Here is a 16,524-nt window from a genome sequence, read left to right as displayed (position 1 = left end):
ATTATTTTTATAACCCTCGTGTTAGAATTTATTGCGGAGTCAAGGTGAAAATATGGCCGTTTAGGCATATCTATGATTGAGTATCATTGTAGGATGAAATCTAGATTAAATAGGTACATTCTATCATAAAATTAACCTAAAAGATACTGGGTTTGAATTAGAATCAAGGATATGAATTGTTTCCGTTTTCGGGTTTGGAAATTTTAGGATTTCTGGAAACTGCCGTAATTAGTTTTGGCAACTTTCCAATCCATTTTAGCAACTTTAAATCTATATAAACTTGATACAATCTATCCTCACAACTCACACTACACCTAAACTCCATCACTCACCTTTCACTCCCGCGATTCCCTCGTTTTGGCTCATTTTTCGAAGTTTTCAGAACTCCGCGCTTTCGCGACTTTCAAGGCCTACAGAGGCGCACTTTCGCTCAGATCTGTATTTTTTCTGAGTTTTTGTCGAAGGCTCGGCGCTTCAAGCTGAGCGCCGCGACCAGCTCAAACACTGGAAATTTCAATTTCTTCAGCCTTTCTTTCTATCGAGCGACTCGCTACCGACTTCCGTGGACCAGAAAATTTCTAGTTTTTCGCGCGTAGTATCCGGATCATTCGCAGCTATTCCAAAGCATAATTTTGAGATGACATCTCCAACATTGATACCGAACAGTCTTTCAAAGATTTGTTCCAAAGCACTACTTATGGTGCTTGGTTTTCGCCGGCTGGCAATCACATTCGTTGCTGGGAGGAGCTTATGGTAAGACCGGATGCACTTTATTCTCCAACACTAGCATCTTATTTTTACGATAACTGCATTTTCTTTGAAAGACCAGATGGAGAACAAGTGTTCTCCATCAACATTGATAATGAACCAATGGAAATTACCAGGTTCTTGCTAGTATTTGTTCTTGGACTTGCTATGCCCGCTGAAATACAAGACCCATGGTGCTATTGGGTCGATAATATGTATGTCTACACTTACGAGTTTTTGCATGAGTCGTATGGTGCGGGCATTTTCCGTATTGAGGACCAAGGGGAATATAACGTCGCCTTTGGTAGCCTGTCCATGAACATAGGAACTGTTATGTTTTGGATCATGCTAAACATTTTAGGGGAATGGCGTTTTTCTTCTGTGAATGATGCCACTTGCAGCGTCTTCCTTGCTTTAGCCACGGGACGTATGTGTCATGACCTTCCCCGAACCTTGATGTCTAGTTTAGCTCGATCCTATAGCATGAGGCATAAGTACATTCTTATGTCCGTTCTAGTTTCTCGTATTATGCTATGTTTCTTTCCTGTTTTTTGTACACGCTTCACGGATTGGATTACGGTCGACACTGTACGACCCACCAATAGTATTATTCGATCTTTCCGTGCAATGACTTGGCAAGGGTGGAGGATACAACCTCATCTGGTTGCACCCTACACCCCGTCAGACCAAGTGGCTCTTACTAGGTTAGCAATCATAGATGATAAATGGGCGGGAAGCCCGGCAAATTATCATGGCATGACAGATATAAAGGAACCTCACTTCTTTATGGAAGAAGAGGATGAGTAAAATGATGAGTAATCGCGGGGGATAAGGTAAGTTTTCATTCTAGTTAGTGTGCGCTTATGTCCCAAGCAATTTCATTCTTGTTAACCCCATAATGGGTAGAACTTCGTTATAGAGTTGTGTCGGTTTTATTTCCTATATTAGTACGTTCTAACCTTGTTTTACAGATGTTCTTGAATTTCACGCGTTTCAATGGTATTTTTCCTACCCTCTTTATTTAAATGCTTTGAGGACAAAGCATGCTTCTTGTTTGGGGGGCATAGAAACATGTGTAATTAAGGCATCTGTTAGGATATAGATATGTATAATATGCATTTGTTTCTAGTTAAAATTTTAAAAATTCAAAAATATAAATAAATAAGTTCATGCTATACACTTAGGAATAGTGGTATTATTTTCCTTCTCTATGCTCTTAACAATCTAGAAGTCTCACGTAGCTTTTGCATTAGAATAATTGTTAGGAACTTAGGTTAATATGTAGGTAATAATCTTTGCATCTATCTATAAATATATTACATGAGTATCTATGATTGTTAGCAGTAAGTTTCTGAAATCTAAGCTAGAGTACTTATTCTACAAATCCTGTGAGAATATAGCCTAAAGCCTTATATGAGCGAAACATTTGAGAAATGACACAAGGGAGAAGTAAAATCCGGATAGAGAAATCACACGTCCACTTGCTTGATCACTATGCCATATCCTAAGCGAGAATTTAGGCCCTCTTTGGATCGATATAGCCAGAAATTCAAACCTATGAATTATTTTCCGCTAGTCCGCCCCTCGAGCCTTTCTTTAGCCTTTCATAAACCACAATCCCTTTACCCTGTTACAAAAACAAAAACAAAAAAAAAAAAAAAATAAATCAACCTACCCAATTTAGAATAAGTATGAGAATAGAATGAGGAAAAAAGAAGAAGAGAAAAACCTGTGTAAACAAAAGTTAGTTAATTGCTTCAGAAAATAAAGAAAAGAAGTTTCCATCTAAGGAAAAGAAAAAGAAAAATAGAAATAAAGTAAGAACTCCAAAAATAGAATAAAAGGGAGTCAAAAGCCAAAGAAAAAAAAAGAGAAAAGAAAAAAAGAAAAATATGGCTAAGGATGGAAACAAAGTGTAGAAGCAAAAGTAAATAACAAGGTTTTCTCTAGTTACATAATATGAATTCTCTATTATCTCAGACTTGTCCTTTTTGAATATCCATTTCCTTCCTTCTTAAACCATCTCCTAATCCCCGTAACACCTAATAAAGACCTCTAGCTCAATTAGGAATATGTTAGTGTGATAGTAAGTGGCAGATGTGTTTGATCGGCTCTGGCTTCCTTGTTGTCATTGAGATTGTAAGGTAAAAGTGTGCCCTAGCGCAAGACTAGAGTAGCTTAAACTTGAGTGGAAAAATCAGAGTGTTGTATCTTGATTATTATTGTGAGAACCTACTTAAGGGCGCTTATTCGAAGTTTGAAACGGACCTGCTAGACATTTCATAGTATTACTCATTGTATATATGTTTATTATAGATGATTGATTATTATGCATATATTAGCTTAGGTTTTTGACTTGGTTATTCTTGTTCATAGCTAGTGAGATGTATAGATAGTTTGGAGCATGAATAAGGAAACAATAGTTTTATTTCTTAGTCGTTGTAGTATAGATGAAGTTTGTGAGTACCTTCACTGGAAAACTCTCACGAGGCTATAACTCGTCCACTAGGGAATTCCTAGTGGTTTAAGGCCTTGTTGCATATGGTCAATGCAATCGCACTCAGCGAAACGAGAGTAGTTAGGACTCCATTTTTGGTCACTTATTCTAATTTCTCATCTTTTCTTGAGGACAAGCAAAAGTATGTTTGGGGGTGGTTTGATAAGAGCCCAAAACTGTAGTTTTAACCCTGTAACAGACATACCTTTAGACCAATTATGTGTGTAATAATTAAGAGTTAACACTGATTACGTGTTTTTATGCATTTCAGGCTTCAAAGTCCATTATGTGCAAAAATGTGCCACTTTAGCGAGATAAAGAAGCAGAGGTCGGTTACTAAGGAGTTCCATGATTAAAGGCCAAGTTTCTAGAAGACAAAGCCTTTCCAAAAGCCCGGTCAAAAGCTGAAAAGTCGACGTGGGCAGAAACAGCACACAAAGTCAGCAGAACTTCCGAAGGCCATATCTTTGGACTCAGACCTCGGAATGGGGCCTACCTTATGTCAAAACGACCGGCTCATAAAGAGCTTTCCAATAGTCTAAGCCTTGATCCAATCAGAGGAGCAAAAGTGGACGAAAAGTCTATTGAAGCCAATTGCAACTGAAGAGGCCTTTTTGGACTGAAAGAATTAGGTTTTGGGCCTGATTCTCTGGCCCAAAACATGGCTCCAAGCCCATGCACGATTTTTGGATCTGAATGTATAAAAACAAAAGCTTAATTCTTTGTTAAGGGTAGATAGTTAATAGTAGATAGTTAATGGTAGATAGTTAATAGTAGATAGTTAGACCTAGAAATAGATTAGATTAGTAGCCTCCATTAATGAATTCCAGATCTAGTTTTTCATGTAGATTAATTAAGTTTAGTTCCATTTCAATTATTGTATTAGATTAAACCTTTGAATCTTGTTCTTCATTTTGATTAGATTAATAAAGTAGTATTTTTATCAATTTCGATTTTTGTCATTTCCATTTCTAGATCTAATTTCAATTCCTGTCCTTATTTCATTTTAGTCATTAAATTAGATTTCATTATTGTTTAATTAAGTAAATTTCAATTCTTTATATCATGTTTAGTTTAAATTTAATCGGAAATGATTGCGTAATGATTCTCGGCTAAACCTCCATTAGAGGGGGTTGAGAAGCCTTGATGAAAGCTTGATTCCGATTAACGTAGATTCATCGTAATTTCCTTTCCACTCTAGAAACGTTTAGTTCACCATGAGAATGGGTTTAATCGTTCACATGCTAGTTATTAATTGGTAGAAATGCCATGTGTAATTAGGGATTAGGAAGAACCAATTGTTCTGCGAAGCAGTTCAATTCGGATTACGACGATTTGTAGTTAATAGGATTAAGTCGAGTTAAGGTGGAATCAATTCCCCCCTAACTCCTTATCATCGAATCAACGTAGCATTCCCTTAGTTATTCCCATCATCGACTAGTTGCATTTCGTGGGTAGTTGCATCGTAGTCTAGTTGCCCTTTTCGTAAATCTCTCATTAGACTTTAAGTTAGAGTACTTACACTTGAGAACATAGCATGCGGAAGGACTAGGAGTGGAACGAATCACTCTACTCCACTATATCTCATAGGATTGAGAGTAGAATCTTTGATAATATAGACCCAGAAGTTTAAGTTTAGTTTTACTTGCGTTTAGAGTTCATCGCTTTATTTCGTAGGTAAGACTATTCAAACTATTCATTTTACTTTTATCATGGACAATCATGGAGAAGGCCAAGGAATTGAAGCTATTAAAGATGCGACTAGGACCTATTTTAAAGCGTATTTGGAAGCCCAAGGCAAAAAGATTCTTTGCATGGACCAAAGCCCGCAAAAGAGGATAGAAAGATAGAGCAAAAGAGGCAAAATAGACTTCCGCATCTGGGACGCAAGGTTAGTTCTTTATGTTTTTAAGCTATTAGTTCCATTGCCCACACCAGGGGATGGAAGTATAAAATAGGGTTTATATTTTGCAATATTAATATCATACTAGTGTTCTTTACTTTTCTTCTAGTAGTATAGTTCTTTAGAGTTAGGGAAGTATTCTTTGTGTTGCCTTAGAAGGGGTAGCTTAGGGAGTGGTTGCCTAGGAGAAGTATTCTTTGTGTTTGCCTTAAGTGGTGATTCATTGAATGGCCACCCTATTAGGAAGTACTCCTTGATGTTGCTCTTCGTAATACATTGAATGGCTGCCCGAGCTTATATAAAAGGAAAGAAGATATTAATAGCATAAACATAGGAATAACATTAAGTAGAGTTAATTGTTAACGATGTTTCGTCCAAGAGGGCATTGGCACTTGCTCGATTGCCTAATTGTAGTCTACTTGTAAGAACAACCATGAAGCAGAAGGTCACAGATCAAAAGTCTTGGTGGATTCTAATCTCTTGAATTCCCTCTCTTATAAATTCTCAATAGTTTAGTTAGTTTAGTTTAGTTTAACATTATAATTTAAAATCTCTACAATCATAGTTTTTAATCCCTCAAACCCCCTTTCCAGTCCTGTCTTTCACATAACATACACTTAAAAGTGGAACGATACCCTACTCATCCTTTATTTATTGAGGGATAATTAGGTTTTGATACGCTTCTATTTTGTTCAACGACTATCATCCATCTACATCATCCATATACCATTTCAAAAACACAAAAAGAAGCAAGGTCATCTATCCACCTTACTAGATCACTCCTTTCTCTGTACATGCTTTTCTCTTTGCAAAGGTTTTCTCTCAATTTTGATAGCTCTCAAAATTAGGTTTCGATTCAAGACTCATGTTTTCCAAAATCTTGTTTTGGTTTATATACTGCCCTTTCAAATTCACGGTTACTGTAGCAAACTAGAATGCAAATATAGGCATGCGAGCGGGCGCGCTCTCGGCAAGACAAATTCCGAGCGTGCGCCCTCAGATGCATGTTCGTGACTTCCAGTAACAAGGGCGCGGGTGCGTGCGTATTAGGTTTATACCAATCTGAGCGCACGCGTGCTCAGACCTCTTTATGCAAATAACACTCCTTTCTCTTCCTCATGTGAGGGATAACTCCAACAATCTCCCCTTCCCAAACAGTGAAGGGGGGATACCTCCATGCAATTTCTAAATCAACAGGAGGAGTCTGCTACCATCCTAGCGGTAGTACAACAAACATCAAACTTACCTTTTGGTAAGACTTTGGTCATTATATCCGACCCGTTCTTGTCGGTATGGATCTTTTCGATGCACAAATGCTTGTCTTCGAGTACTTCTCTAATCCAATGATAACGCACATGTATGTGCTTGGATCTAGAATGAAAACTCAGATTCTTGCTCAAATGGATGGCACTCTGACTGTTACATAGAACTACAAACTGTTTCTACTTTAGCCCTAGTTCATCAAAGAACCTCTTCATCCATAACATCTCTTTGCAACACGTAGTGGCTGCAATATATTTGGCTTCTATAGTGGAGAGGGCAACACACTTTTGCAACTTAGATTGCCAAGAAACTGCTCCCCCTGTAAAAGCAAACAGATAACCGGAGGTGGACTTTATCGAGTCAACATCACCTGCCATGTATGCATTAGTGTAGCCTTCAAGTAAGGGCTTACTTCCACCAAAACACAAACACGGTTCGGAAGTGCTCTTGAGATATTTCAATATCCACTTAACACCTTCCCAATGTTATTAACCCAGATTTGACAGAAATCAGCTTACAACACCAACGGCGAAAGTAATATCTGGTATTGTACACACCATTGCATACATCAAGCTGCCCACTGCGGATGCGTAAGGAATATTTTCCATCTAACTCTGCTCATGCTCACCCTTTGGACACATCTATTTGGTCATGCGGAACTGGCCACCAAGCGGATAACTGATTGGCTTTGCTTGATCCATATTAAATCTCTTCAACACCTTATCAATGTAGCTTTCTTGAGAAAGCCATAACTTCCCACTCTTTCTGTCACGAGTGATTCGTATCCCAAGTATCTACTTTACTTGACCCAAATCCTTCATCTAAAAAAACTTACTCAAGTCTTTCTTCAGCTTGGATATCTTGTTGATGTTCGGTCCAACTATCAACATATCATCCATATACAACAAGAACACTATGAAATCCCCATCTGGAAATTTCTGGACAAACATACAATGATTGGAAGTAGACTTCTCGTATCCTTACTTCACCATAAAGGAATCAAACTTTATGTACCACTGTCTCGGTGCTTGCTTCAACCCATACAAACTCTTTATCAGCTTGTATACTAGGTGCTCCTTGCCTTTGACCTCAAACCCCTCTAGGCTGGTCCATGTAGACATCTTCCTCAAGATCTCCATGAAGAAAAGCTGTCTTGGCATCTAGTTGCTTAACCTCTAGGATTATACTTGCAGTCAGACCAAATACAACCCTGATAGAAGTCATCTTAACTATATGAGAGAAAATTTCATCAAAGTCAATACCTTTTCTTTGACCGAAACCCTTCACAACAAAGCGAGCTTTATACCTTGGGTGTGGATTATTCTTCTCATGCTTGAGTTTGTAGATCAACTTATTTTTGAGAATTTTTCTTCCTTTTGGTTTCTCAACTAACTCATAAGTGTGATTTTTATGTAAAGAATCCATCTCATCATGTATGGCCTTCAACCTTCTCTTTGTTTGTACCTTCAAGAGCCTTTTGATAGTACATAGGTTCTCCACCATCAGATAGTAAAACAAACGTATGAGGTGGATACCTGGTTGAAGCTTGTCTCTCTTTGTCAGACCTCCTTACCCATTTTATTATGGCTCAGGAGGTTGCACTTCTGCTTGCTCAGGTGGTGCTTCATGTACTTCATTTACATCTTCTATATCAATAGGTTCTATTCCATCATGAGCAATAAGATCATCATCATGAGCTTTAAACCCATGGTTTTATGCATTCTCAATGCCTTCTACACGTTCCACATTAAGAACTTCTGTTCTAAATCAACAAGATCATTAGTGAAAGCTTCTAGCTTCTCACAATTCTCAAAGTTTGATATGGTTTGGTCTTCAAAGAACACAACATCTCGACTTCGGATTACCTTCTTGTTAATCGGATCATAGAGTTTGTAGCCAAACTTCTCATCCCCATAACCAAGAAAAATACATTGATTGGCTTTGTCTTCAAGCTTGGATCTCTCATCTTTGGAAATATGAACAAATTCCCTGCACCCAAATACCCTCAAGTATCCATAATCAACATCTCTGCTTGACCATACTCTCTCTAGATAATCACTATTTAGAGGCTTTGACGGCGATAGGTTGATCACATGCACGACGGTGTGCATTGCTTCTACCCAGTAACTTCTAGGTAACTTAGAGTGAGACAACATGCATCTCATCCTCTCTACAATGGTACGATTCATCCTCTCGGCTATACCATTTTGCTGCGGTGTCTTGGAAACAATCTGCTCATGATGAATCCCATGACTCTTGCAATACTCTTTAAATGACCTTATGTACTCACCCCTATTATCTGAGCGAATACACTTTAAAAGTTTCCCTGTCTCTCTTTCCACCATGCTATGGAAAATCTTGAACACGCCAAGTACTTCATCTTTGGTCTTCAGACTATATGCCCAAATCTATCTTGACACATCATCAATGAAAGTCAAGAAGTACAAAGCTCCTCCATGGGATTTTACTTTCATAGGACCACATAAGTTAGTGTGAACTAGCTCAAGGATATTGTCCTTTCTGTGAGACATGAATCTTTGGAAAGATACCCTGTGTTGCTTTCCTACCAAACAATGAGTACATCTATTTAAATGCGTACCTTTAATGTCTGACAAGGCCTTTTGCTTGGAAAAAACTTCCATGCCTTTTTATCCCATATGACATAGTCTCTTATGCCATAGCTCGGTGGAAGCTTCTTTTTCTACCGCATTTACTTCTGCTTTGCACAAATTAGCCTGTGTTTTATAAAGAGAGCAAGTTTTCTTCTCTTTAGCTGCTACAATGGAACCTCTGCTCAGTTTCCATACCCCATTACCAAACGAGGTTAGAAAGCCATCATCATCTAACTTCTCAGTGGAAATTAGGCTTAGACGAATGTCAGGGACATGTCTTACATCCTTGAGTGTCAAGGTGTAGCCGACATTAGTTTCTACATGAACATCACTAATGCCTACAATCTTTAAGACTCTATTATTACCCATCTTTACTTCACCAAATTCACCACAGATATAGGTAGTGAAGAATCCCTTGTGCGGTGTGACATGATAGGATGCTCCTGTATCTATCACCCACTCTGTATCCTGGTATGAGGTATTAAGACAGCAAACACACCACAATCTGACACAATTCCCACTAGATCATCGTCGACTAGTGCGGTAGTATCTCTACCTGTGTTTCTGTTCTTCTTTGCCATGTCTTCATGTACATAATTATTCTTCTCATCCCTCTTCAGTGTTCTGCACTCATACCTGAAGTGACCCTTGGTGGCACAATAGTAACATTGTCTCTCTGCTTTAGGAGTTCTAGCTTCACCCCTAGATTTGCTTCTGTCATCACCTTTAAAATGAGATGGTTTTCTGCTCTTACCTCTCCTCCGCTTCTCTGTGACAAGGATCTCTGAGTGAGAGGAGCTGCCTCTTGAACCCCTTCTTGTCTCTTCATTCAACAATTCCCCGATAGCCATCTCCATGGAAATAACTCCATTCTTAGGGGCTCTGTTAAGAGAAACTGCTAACGTCTCCCAACTGTCAGGTAGAGAGTTTAATAGTAACAAAACCTCAACTTTGTCACCCATATCAATCGTCATCAAGTTTAACTGATTGATGATATTATGTACTTTATTAAGATGCTCAAACATTGAAGAACCTTCTTTGTACTTCGTGTTGGCAAACTTTTTAATGAGCAGCACTTTGTTTCCGGCCGACTTCTTCTTATAGAAGTCTTCGAGTTTCTTCTACAAGCTAAAAGCAGTAGTTTCTTGGTATACATGGTGAAAGACACTATCATCAATCCACTGTCTAATGTACCCTATTGCTTTTCTATCAAGCTTGTTTTACTCAACTAAAGAAATCGCTTATGGTTTTTCTCCCCCATTCTTAATGGGTTGTGCCAAGTCCTTGCAATAGAGCAATTTTTGCATCTTGGCTTTCCAAATGGTGTAGTTAGCTCTATTCAAACTAGTCATGCAAGTATTCATGAAATGGTCCATCTCTACAAGTTATTTAAACTCAAATCTTCTCTCAGGAATTTTGTCGAACACCTTCCGAGCAAAATTTGGATAACAACCTAGGTTAATCTAACCTGGCTCTGATACCACTTGTTGGGGAATAACGATACCAATCAATCCCCACTATATAGATAACTTGTACTTGAACCAACTATTACTCCAAAAAATTCTAAATATCCACTACAACTAACCTAGCATGCCCAACTATCTAAATAACTATCAACAACAAATAATAATGCAAAGAAAATAAAGCATACTGATAAGAGCCAAAATGTAGTTTTAACCCTGTAACAGTCATACTTTTAGACCAATTATGTGAGTAATAATTAAGAGTTAATACTGATTACGTGTTTTTATGCATTTCAGGCTCCAAAGTCCATTATGTGCAGAAATATGCCACTTTAGCGAGATAAAGGAGCAAAGGTTGGTTGCTAAGGAGTTCTGTGATTAAAGGCCAAGATTGAAGAAGACAAAGCCTTTCTAAAGCCCGGTCAAAAGCTGAAAAGTCGACGCGGGCAGAAACAGCACACAAAGTCACAGAACTTCCAAAGACTGTATCTTTGGACTCAGACCTCGGAATTGGGCCTACCTTATGTCAAAACTACCGGCTCGGAAAGAGCTTTCCAATGGTCCAAGCCTTGACCCAATTAGAGGAGCAGAAGTGGACGAAAAGTCTGTTGAAGCCAACTGAAGTTGAAGAGGCCTTTTTGGACTGAAATAATTGGGTTTTGGGCCTGATTCTCGGGCCCAAAACATGGCTCCAAGCCCATGCACGATTTTTGGATCTGAAAGTATAAAAAGAAGAGCTTGACTCATTGTTAATGGTAGATAGTTAGGTTAGAAAATAAGTTAGGTTAGGAAGCTAATGTTAATGGAGTTTAGGGTTAGAAAAAGATAGATCTAGATCTAGTTTTGAGTTTTATCCCATTAATTAATTAGTTTTTATACCTTGTTTTAATATAGATTATTGAATCATTGTTACTTTTCATTAGATTAATAAAGTTAGTTGGTTTCGATAATCTAGCTTCATTTTCCATTAAACATCTATTGCAATTCATTGATGTCATTATTAGTTTAATTAAATTATTGCATGATTAGTTTCCATTGAGTTTAAATAAGCAAAGTTCAAATCTTGATATCATGTCTTGTTTGAATTCCATTGGGAATGATAGCGTAATGATTCTCGGCTAAACCTCCATTTGAGGGGGTTGAGAAGCCTTGATGAAAGCTTGATTCCGATTATCGTAGAGTCGTCGTAATTTCCTTTCCACTCTAGAAATGATTAGTTCACCATGAGAATGGGTGTAATCGTTCACATGCTAGTTATGAATTGGTAGAAATGCCATGTGTAATTAGGGATTAGGAGTAACCATATTGTTCTGCGAAGCAGTTCAATTCAGATTACGACGATTCGTCATTAGTAGGATTAAGTCAAGTTAAGGTGGAATCAATCCCCCTCTAACTCCATCATAGAATCAACGTAGCATTCCCATAGTTGTTCTAATAGTCGACTAGTTGCATCTTGTGGGTAGTTGCATCGAAGTCTAGTTGCCATTTCGTAAATCTCTCATTAGACTTTTTAGTTAAGATTACTTATACGTAGAGAACACAACATGCGGAAAGACTAGGAGTGGAACGAATCATCTACTCCACTATATCTCATAGGATTGAGAGTAGAATCTTTGATAAAACTTAGCCACGTAATAAGTTTTAGTTTACTTACGTTTTGAGTTTCATCGTTCATTTTGTAGGTAAACTATTATTTTTATGTTTATCACATACCATAACACAAAGATATACCATGGTTCAACTAATGATGCATACTTCCACAAGAGCTAATCCTTTTATAACATGGGAAGGAAGATTACAACCACTCCTCTTAAGTCTCTCCACCTTACTAGATTACTCCTCTCTCTTTACAGGCTTTTCTCTCTGCAAAGGTTTTCTTTCAATTTTGATAGCTCTCAAAATTGGGTTTCTATTCAGCACTTCTATTTTCCAAAACCTTGTTTTGGTTTATAACTGCCCTTTCAAATTCACAGTTACTGTAGCAAATTAGAATGCAAATATAGGCATGGGTGCGGGTGCGCTCTCGGCAAGACCAATTCCAAGTGCGTGCACCCTCAAGTGCCTATTCGTGACTTCCAGTAACAAGGGCGTGGGGGCACCTTAGGTTTAGACAAATCTGAGCGCGCGCACGCTCATAACTTTTCACGCAAATAACACTCCTTTCTCATCCTCATGTGATGGATAACTCTAACAGTAAGAACCTGTACTTCATCATTTGTTTGTGAGCTAACGCACTTAGTATTACATTAGATATCTTAGGAATCAAGGCAATGTAAGTTTTATTAAAGGTTGGGTTAAGATTGCCATTAATAAAGAAATCTCTTACAAAACCAGTGATGCTCTAGCCAATGATATCCCAGCACCCCTAGTAAAAAACACCTTGGAAGCCATCAGGCCCAGGGGCCTTAAGCTTTCCCATTTTCCTTACCACTTGCCAAATGTCCTCATGACTAGGAATGGTAGTAAGTATCATATTTTCTCTTTTAGTGATACAAGGCTGAAAAAGATTTAGAAATGTTTGATTTGGTTCTGGGTTGTCAGAGGAAAAGAGCTTAGTGAAGTAGCTATTAATGGTTACTCCCACTTTATCCTTTCCCTCATTCCAATTTCCATCCTCATCTTTCACTTTCTTAATCTTGTTCTTCCTTCTTCTATATATAGTAGAAAGATGGAAATACTTAGTATTCCTCCCCCCTTCTTTAATCCATTGGTTGGTTGATTTCTGTTACCAGAAATTCTCCTCCTTTGTATACCAATCAAGAAGGGTGGATTTTAGTTCTTTAACCTTATTATGGTTGGCAACAGTGAAAGGTTTCATCAGCACCTGAGCTAGCTTTTTTTCAGTTATCTTAATGTTATGAAAGATATTCCTAAACACATGTTTGTTCCGCCTAGTGAGATTCTCTTTTGTAGCTTGCATGTTGGATAGCACATTACAATCAGGTAACTCATTACTCACAGAATTCCAAGCCTCATCAATACAAGGCTTACAAGAGTTATCTTTTAGCCACATATCATAGAAACGGGAAGGTCTATGAGAATGGGCATCCTTTTTATTCATGATTATATGCAAAGAAAGGTGGTCAGAAGAAGTATTTACAGATGTATTTACACATGTGTGGGGGAAAAGAGTCAGCCCCTCAGGAGTAGCCAAGGCTCTTTCAAGCCTCTCTAGAACATGGTCTCCTGGTTTTCTATTATTATTCCAAACGAACTTGGGTCCCCTAAACCCCAAATCCATAAGGCCAAGATCATTAATCAAATTGTTGAAGTCATCCATATACTTGGTCATCCTACTCTTGCCCCAAATCTTCTCATCAAAGGATAAGATGGCATTAAAATCCCCAAAGAGGCACCAAGGCCCTGGGACTAAAGGGGCAACATCCCTAATCTCTGACCACACCCTATGCCTCTTAATAGGGGTTGGATCCCCATATATGAAAGAAAAAAAACCAAACTACTAAACAATTATAATTTGCAAATTTACCTGTTACTTGGTTCCTCATAGCCCCAAGTGTATCCAAGTGCACTCCCTCCTTCCAAATAACTGCTAAGCCCCCACTAAGCCCATCTACTGGCACAGAGAAACATCCCTCAAACTTAATAGCTTTCCTTACCTCTTCTATCTTCCTACTATCATCTTTTGTTTCTGACAAACACACCATATCTATCTCTAACACCCTAAGTTGGTTCTTTAGATGTTGAATCGCCGTGGTAGAGCTAAGACCCCGACAATCCAAGGCGTAGATCGTCATTGAGGTGAAGGCGGCTGTGTTGGGGTAGCGACCGCGAACCCTTTTGTTGATCTAGACCCAGAGCTTCTTGTGTATCCACTTGAGATAGACATGTCCATTGATTGATCATCTGAGTGATTAATACTTCTAGTCCAAGCACCACTATCAGTTTCCCTATCTTGTGCTTCAGCCGGTTCTTTATATTCTATCCTTTGAGCCACTTGGTTCCCCATGTGTGAGGCATCCACCACCAAAGGCGAGGATTGGGTCACACTCTCATCAGATTCATATTATTCTATGTCACCCCCTTGTTGTGGAGGCATGATCATCATGTTATCTTGCTCAGTGTGTTGTTCACTTGATCCATTGGAGATATTGATGATATGTGCATGTGGTGGAATGAGTTTATGCCCTTTTCCTTTCTTGTGCATACCTTCAGCCATCATACATGCTTTTTTAGATCTATTAACCGCATTTCTCACCCTTTTTCCTAGAATTCTTTCCTCTGTTTGTTTTCCTTCCATACTGGTAAACTTCATTTTCCTAGTTTCTCTTTGTTCTGTTGTGTGTGTTGAGAGGCTAGTGGTTTGTTGGTAGAAAAAAGTATTATGGTTTGTTTTAGATCTGCTTTCGTTCCCCCTCCTTAGATTCCTTTAAGCCAAATAGCCGGCTTGAATTGTACACTTTTTCCTGCATTGAATTTAACTTGGTTTCCCAACACAAGACTTCTATCAACTACATGGGATAGGATAGGGGTGGTTTAGAGTTCTAAGACAGATCTAGGATTAGAGGGTGGCTGAGTAGCTGCCTCCACCTGGTCTGGAGATTCGTTTGTTTTGTTGGTGAATGTGCTATCCACTCTCAACAAGGCTTCCCCAAACTGGAGCAGTTGAGCCACCCCCCTTTTGTCCACATCCTTAAGGCTCATATCCATATCTACTTCCACCCTAATAGGTTCTATATTTGGGCCTGGCCCATAAAGGTTATATCCAATAGACCCAATAGACGTAGCCTCTAACATGGCCTAACTATCCATGTCTATTCCCCTGTCTGTATCATCCTCTGTGAAACTATCTGTTACTATGTCAGATGGGCCTGCCATTCTTTGATCCTCCAGACTATCTTCTCCAGCAGCTCTATTCATCTCCTTTATCCTGTGCTCCCTCTGTGTTAGGTGCCTATTCTATATGTCCTCTTATGCACGTGTCTCCTGAGTTGTACCATGCTTAGGATAGTTCCCACCACTGGCCACCGGAGTTTCATCATACCTTAGTTTTTGTGGAGTTCCTGAGAATGTGATGGACTGAGTACCTCTGCCCGATTTGCCATTATAGAATTTGTTGGCTCTGATCAAACTTGTGGAGAAAGGCTTGATGTCTTTTGGTGATTCCCCACACTTGATAATATCATATCGGTACTGTGCTAGAATTCTGCATGTGTGGTGATCATGTCCAATGACTCCACATAAATAGCAGAAGATGTCTAGTTTTTCATACTTGAATGTAACATGGAACATAGCTCCTATTTCCAATCTGATGGTTAATTCCTTTGTGAGTCTTTCCTTGATGTCCATATCCACTCTGACCCTGGCCACTGGTTTTTTGAATTCTAGTGGACACGATAGATCTACATCTTTCACTTTTCCTATTTTAGCTCCAATCTTCTCCACATTATCTGTGTTTATTCTTGCCCTTGGTAGCCCCCAAATTTGCACCCAGAAGTGCACTCTGTCAAAGAAGTACTCCTCAAAATCCTCAACCTTTTTCCATTTTTTCACAGAGAATATATGTCCATGAACTATCCATGGCCCATTTTCAGTCACAAACTTGTGTTCGCTTTCTTGTTCGAACACCACCTTTACAAACTCTGGGGAAATCAAATCCATGGATACAGTCCCCCGAGTCTGCCATATACAGTGGAGCTCTTCCCCTAGTTCTGTCAAATCAATTGGGTGACCTCCATACATCTTGCCCATCATTGTCAACTGTTCATTCGTGTTATCCTCCTAATTGTTGCTATCTAGTTCTATCTCCTTATTGGAGGAGAAAAGGCTTTGTAGATTCTATTGAATGCTTTCCAATTTACTGGCATTGCTTGAGGATGACTCTCCTATGAGGAGCATTGGTTTATGGTCCATCTGTGATCAAGAAAGGTTATTTTGGAGCTGAGGGAATTTTTGGTGATCTATAAGAAAATTTTGGAAAGAGGTTTGGTTATTTTAAATGGGAGAGAGAGAAGAATTGTTTTAGATGGAGAGCTTGTGTTTTGATTTTAACTTAGCTGATCAAGGTAATTTGAAGGTAAT

The 16,524-nt window shown here is 38.7% G+C and overlaps 2 protein-coding genes across 2 annotated transcripts; both read right to left on the bottom strand.

The window, feature by feature from the left end:
• Positions 1-13,210: 13,210 nt before the first annotated feature.
• On the bottom strand, positions 13,211-14,240 carry LOC147504259 (uncharacterized). Its single transcript, XM_086605115.1, has 2 exons — positions 13,973-14,240; positions 13,211-13,878 (listed from the first exon to the last, which is right to left on the bottom strand). The coding sequence occupies exons 1-2, from the start codon at positions 14,238-14,240 to the stop codon at positions 13,211-13,213; spliced, it is 936 nt and encodes a 311-aa protein (XP_086461241.1).
• Positions 14,241-15,414: 1,174 nt separating this feature from the next.
• On the bottom strand, positions 15,415-16,194 carry LOC147504258 (uncharacterized). Its single transcript, XM_086605114.1, has one exon. The coding sequence runs from the start codon at positions 16,192-16,194 to the stop codon at positions 15,415-15,417; it is 780 nt and encodes a 259-aa protein (XP_086461240.1).
• Between the last annotated feature and the right edge of the window lie 330 nt (positions 16,195-16,524).

This window comes from Coptis chinensis, chromosome 4 (genome assembly GCF_015680905.1).
Source record: "Coptis chinensis isolate HL-2020 chromosome 4, ASM1568090v1, whole genome shotgun sequence".
Taxonomy (NCBI): domain Eukaryota; kingdom Viridiplantae; phylum Streptophyta; class Magnoliopsida; order Ranunculales; family Ranunculaceae; genus Coptis; species Coptis chinensis.
Note: the sequence above shows the minus strand (reverse complement) of the source record. Positions and strands in the feature narration are given on the sequence as shown.

Excerpts from the sequence above, each read along its gene's own strand:
- LOC147504259 (XM_086605115.1), bottom strand. The coding sequence starts at position 14,240 with ATGACGATCTACGCCTTGGATTGTCGGGGTCTTAGCTCTACCACGGCG. Across the intron at positions 13,879-13,972 it reads TATGAGGAACCAAGTAACAG|AGATTAGGGATGTTGCCCCT; the intron begins GTAAATTTGCAA and ends GGGTGTGGTCAG.
- LOC147504258 (XM_086605114.1), bottom strand. The coding sequence starts at position 16,194 with ATGGGCAAGATGTATGGAGGTCACCCAATTGATTTGACAGAACTAGGG.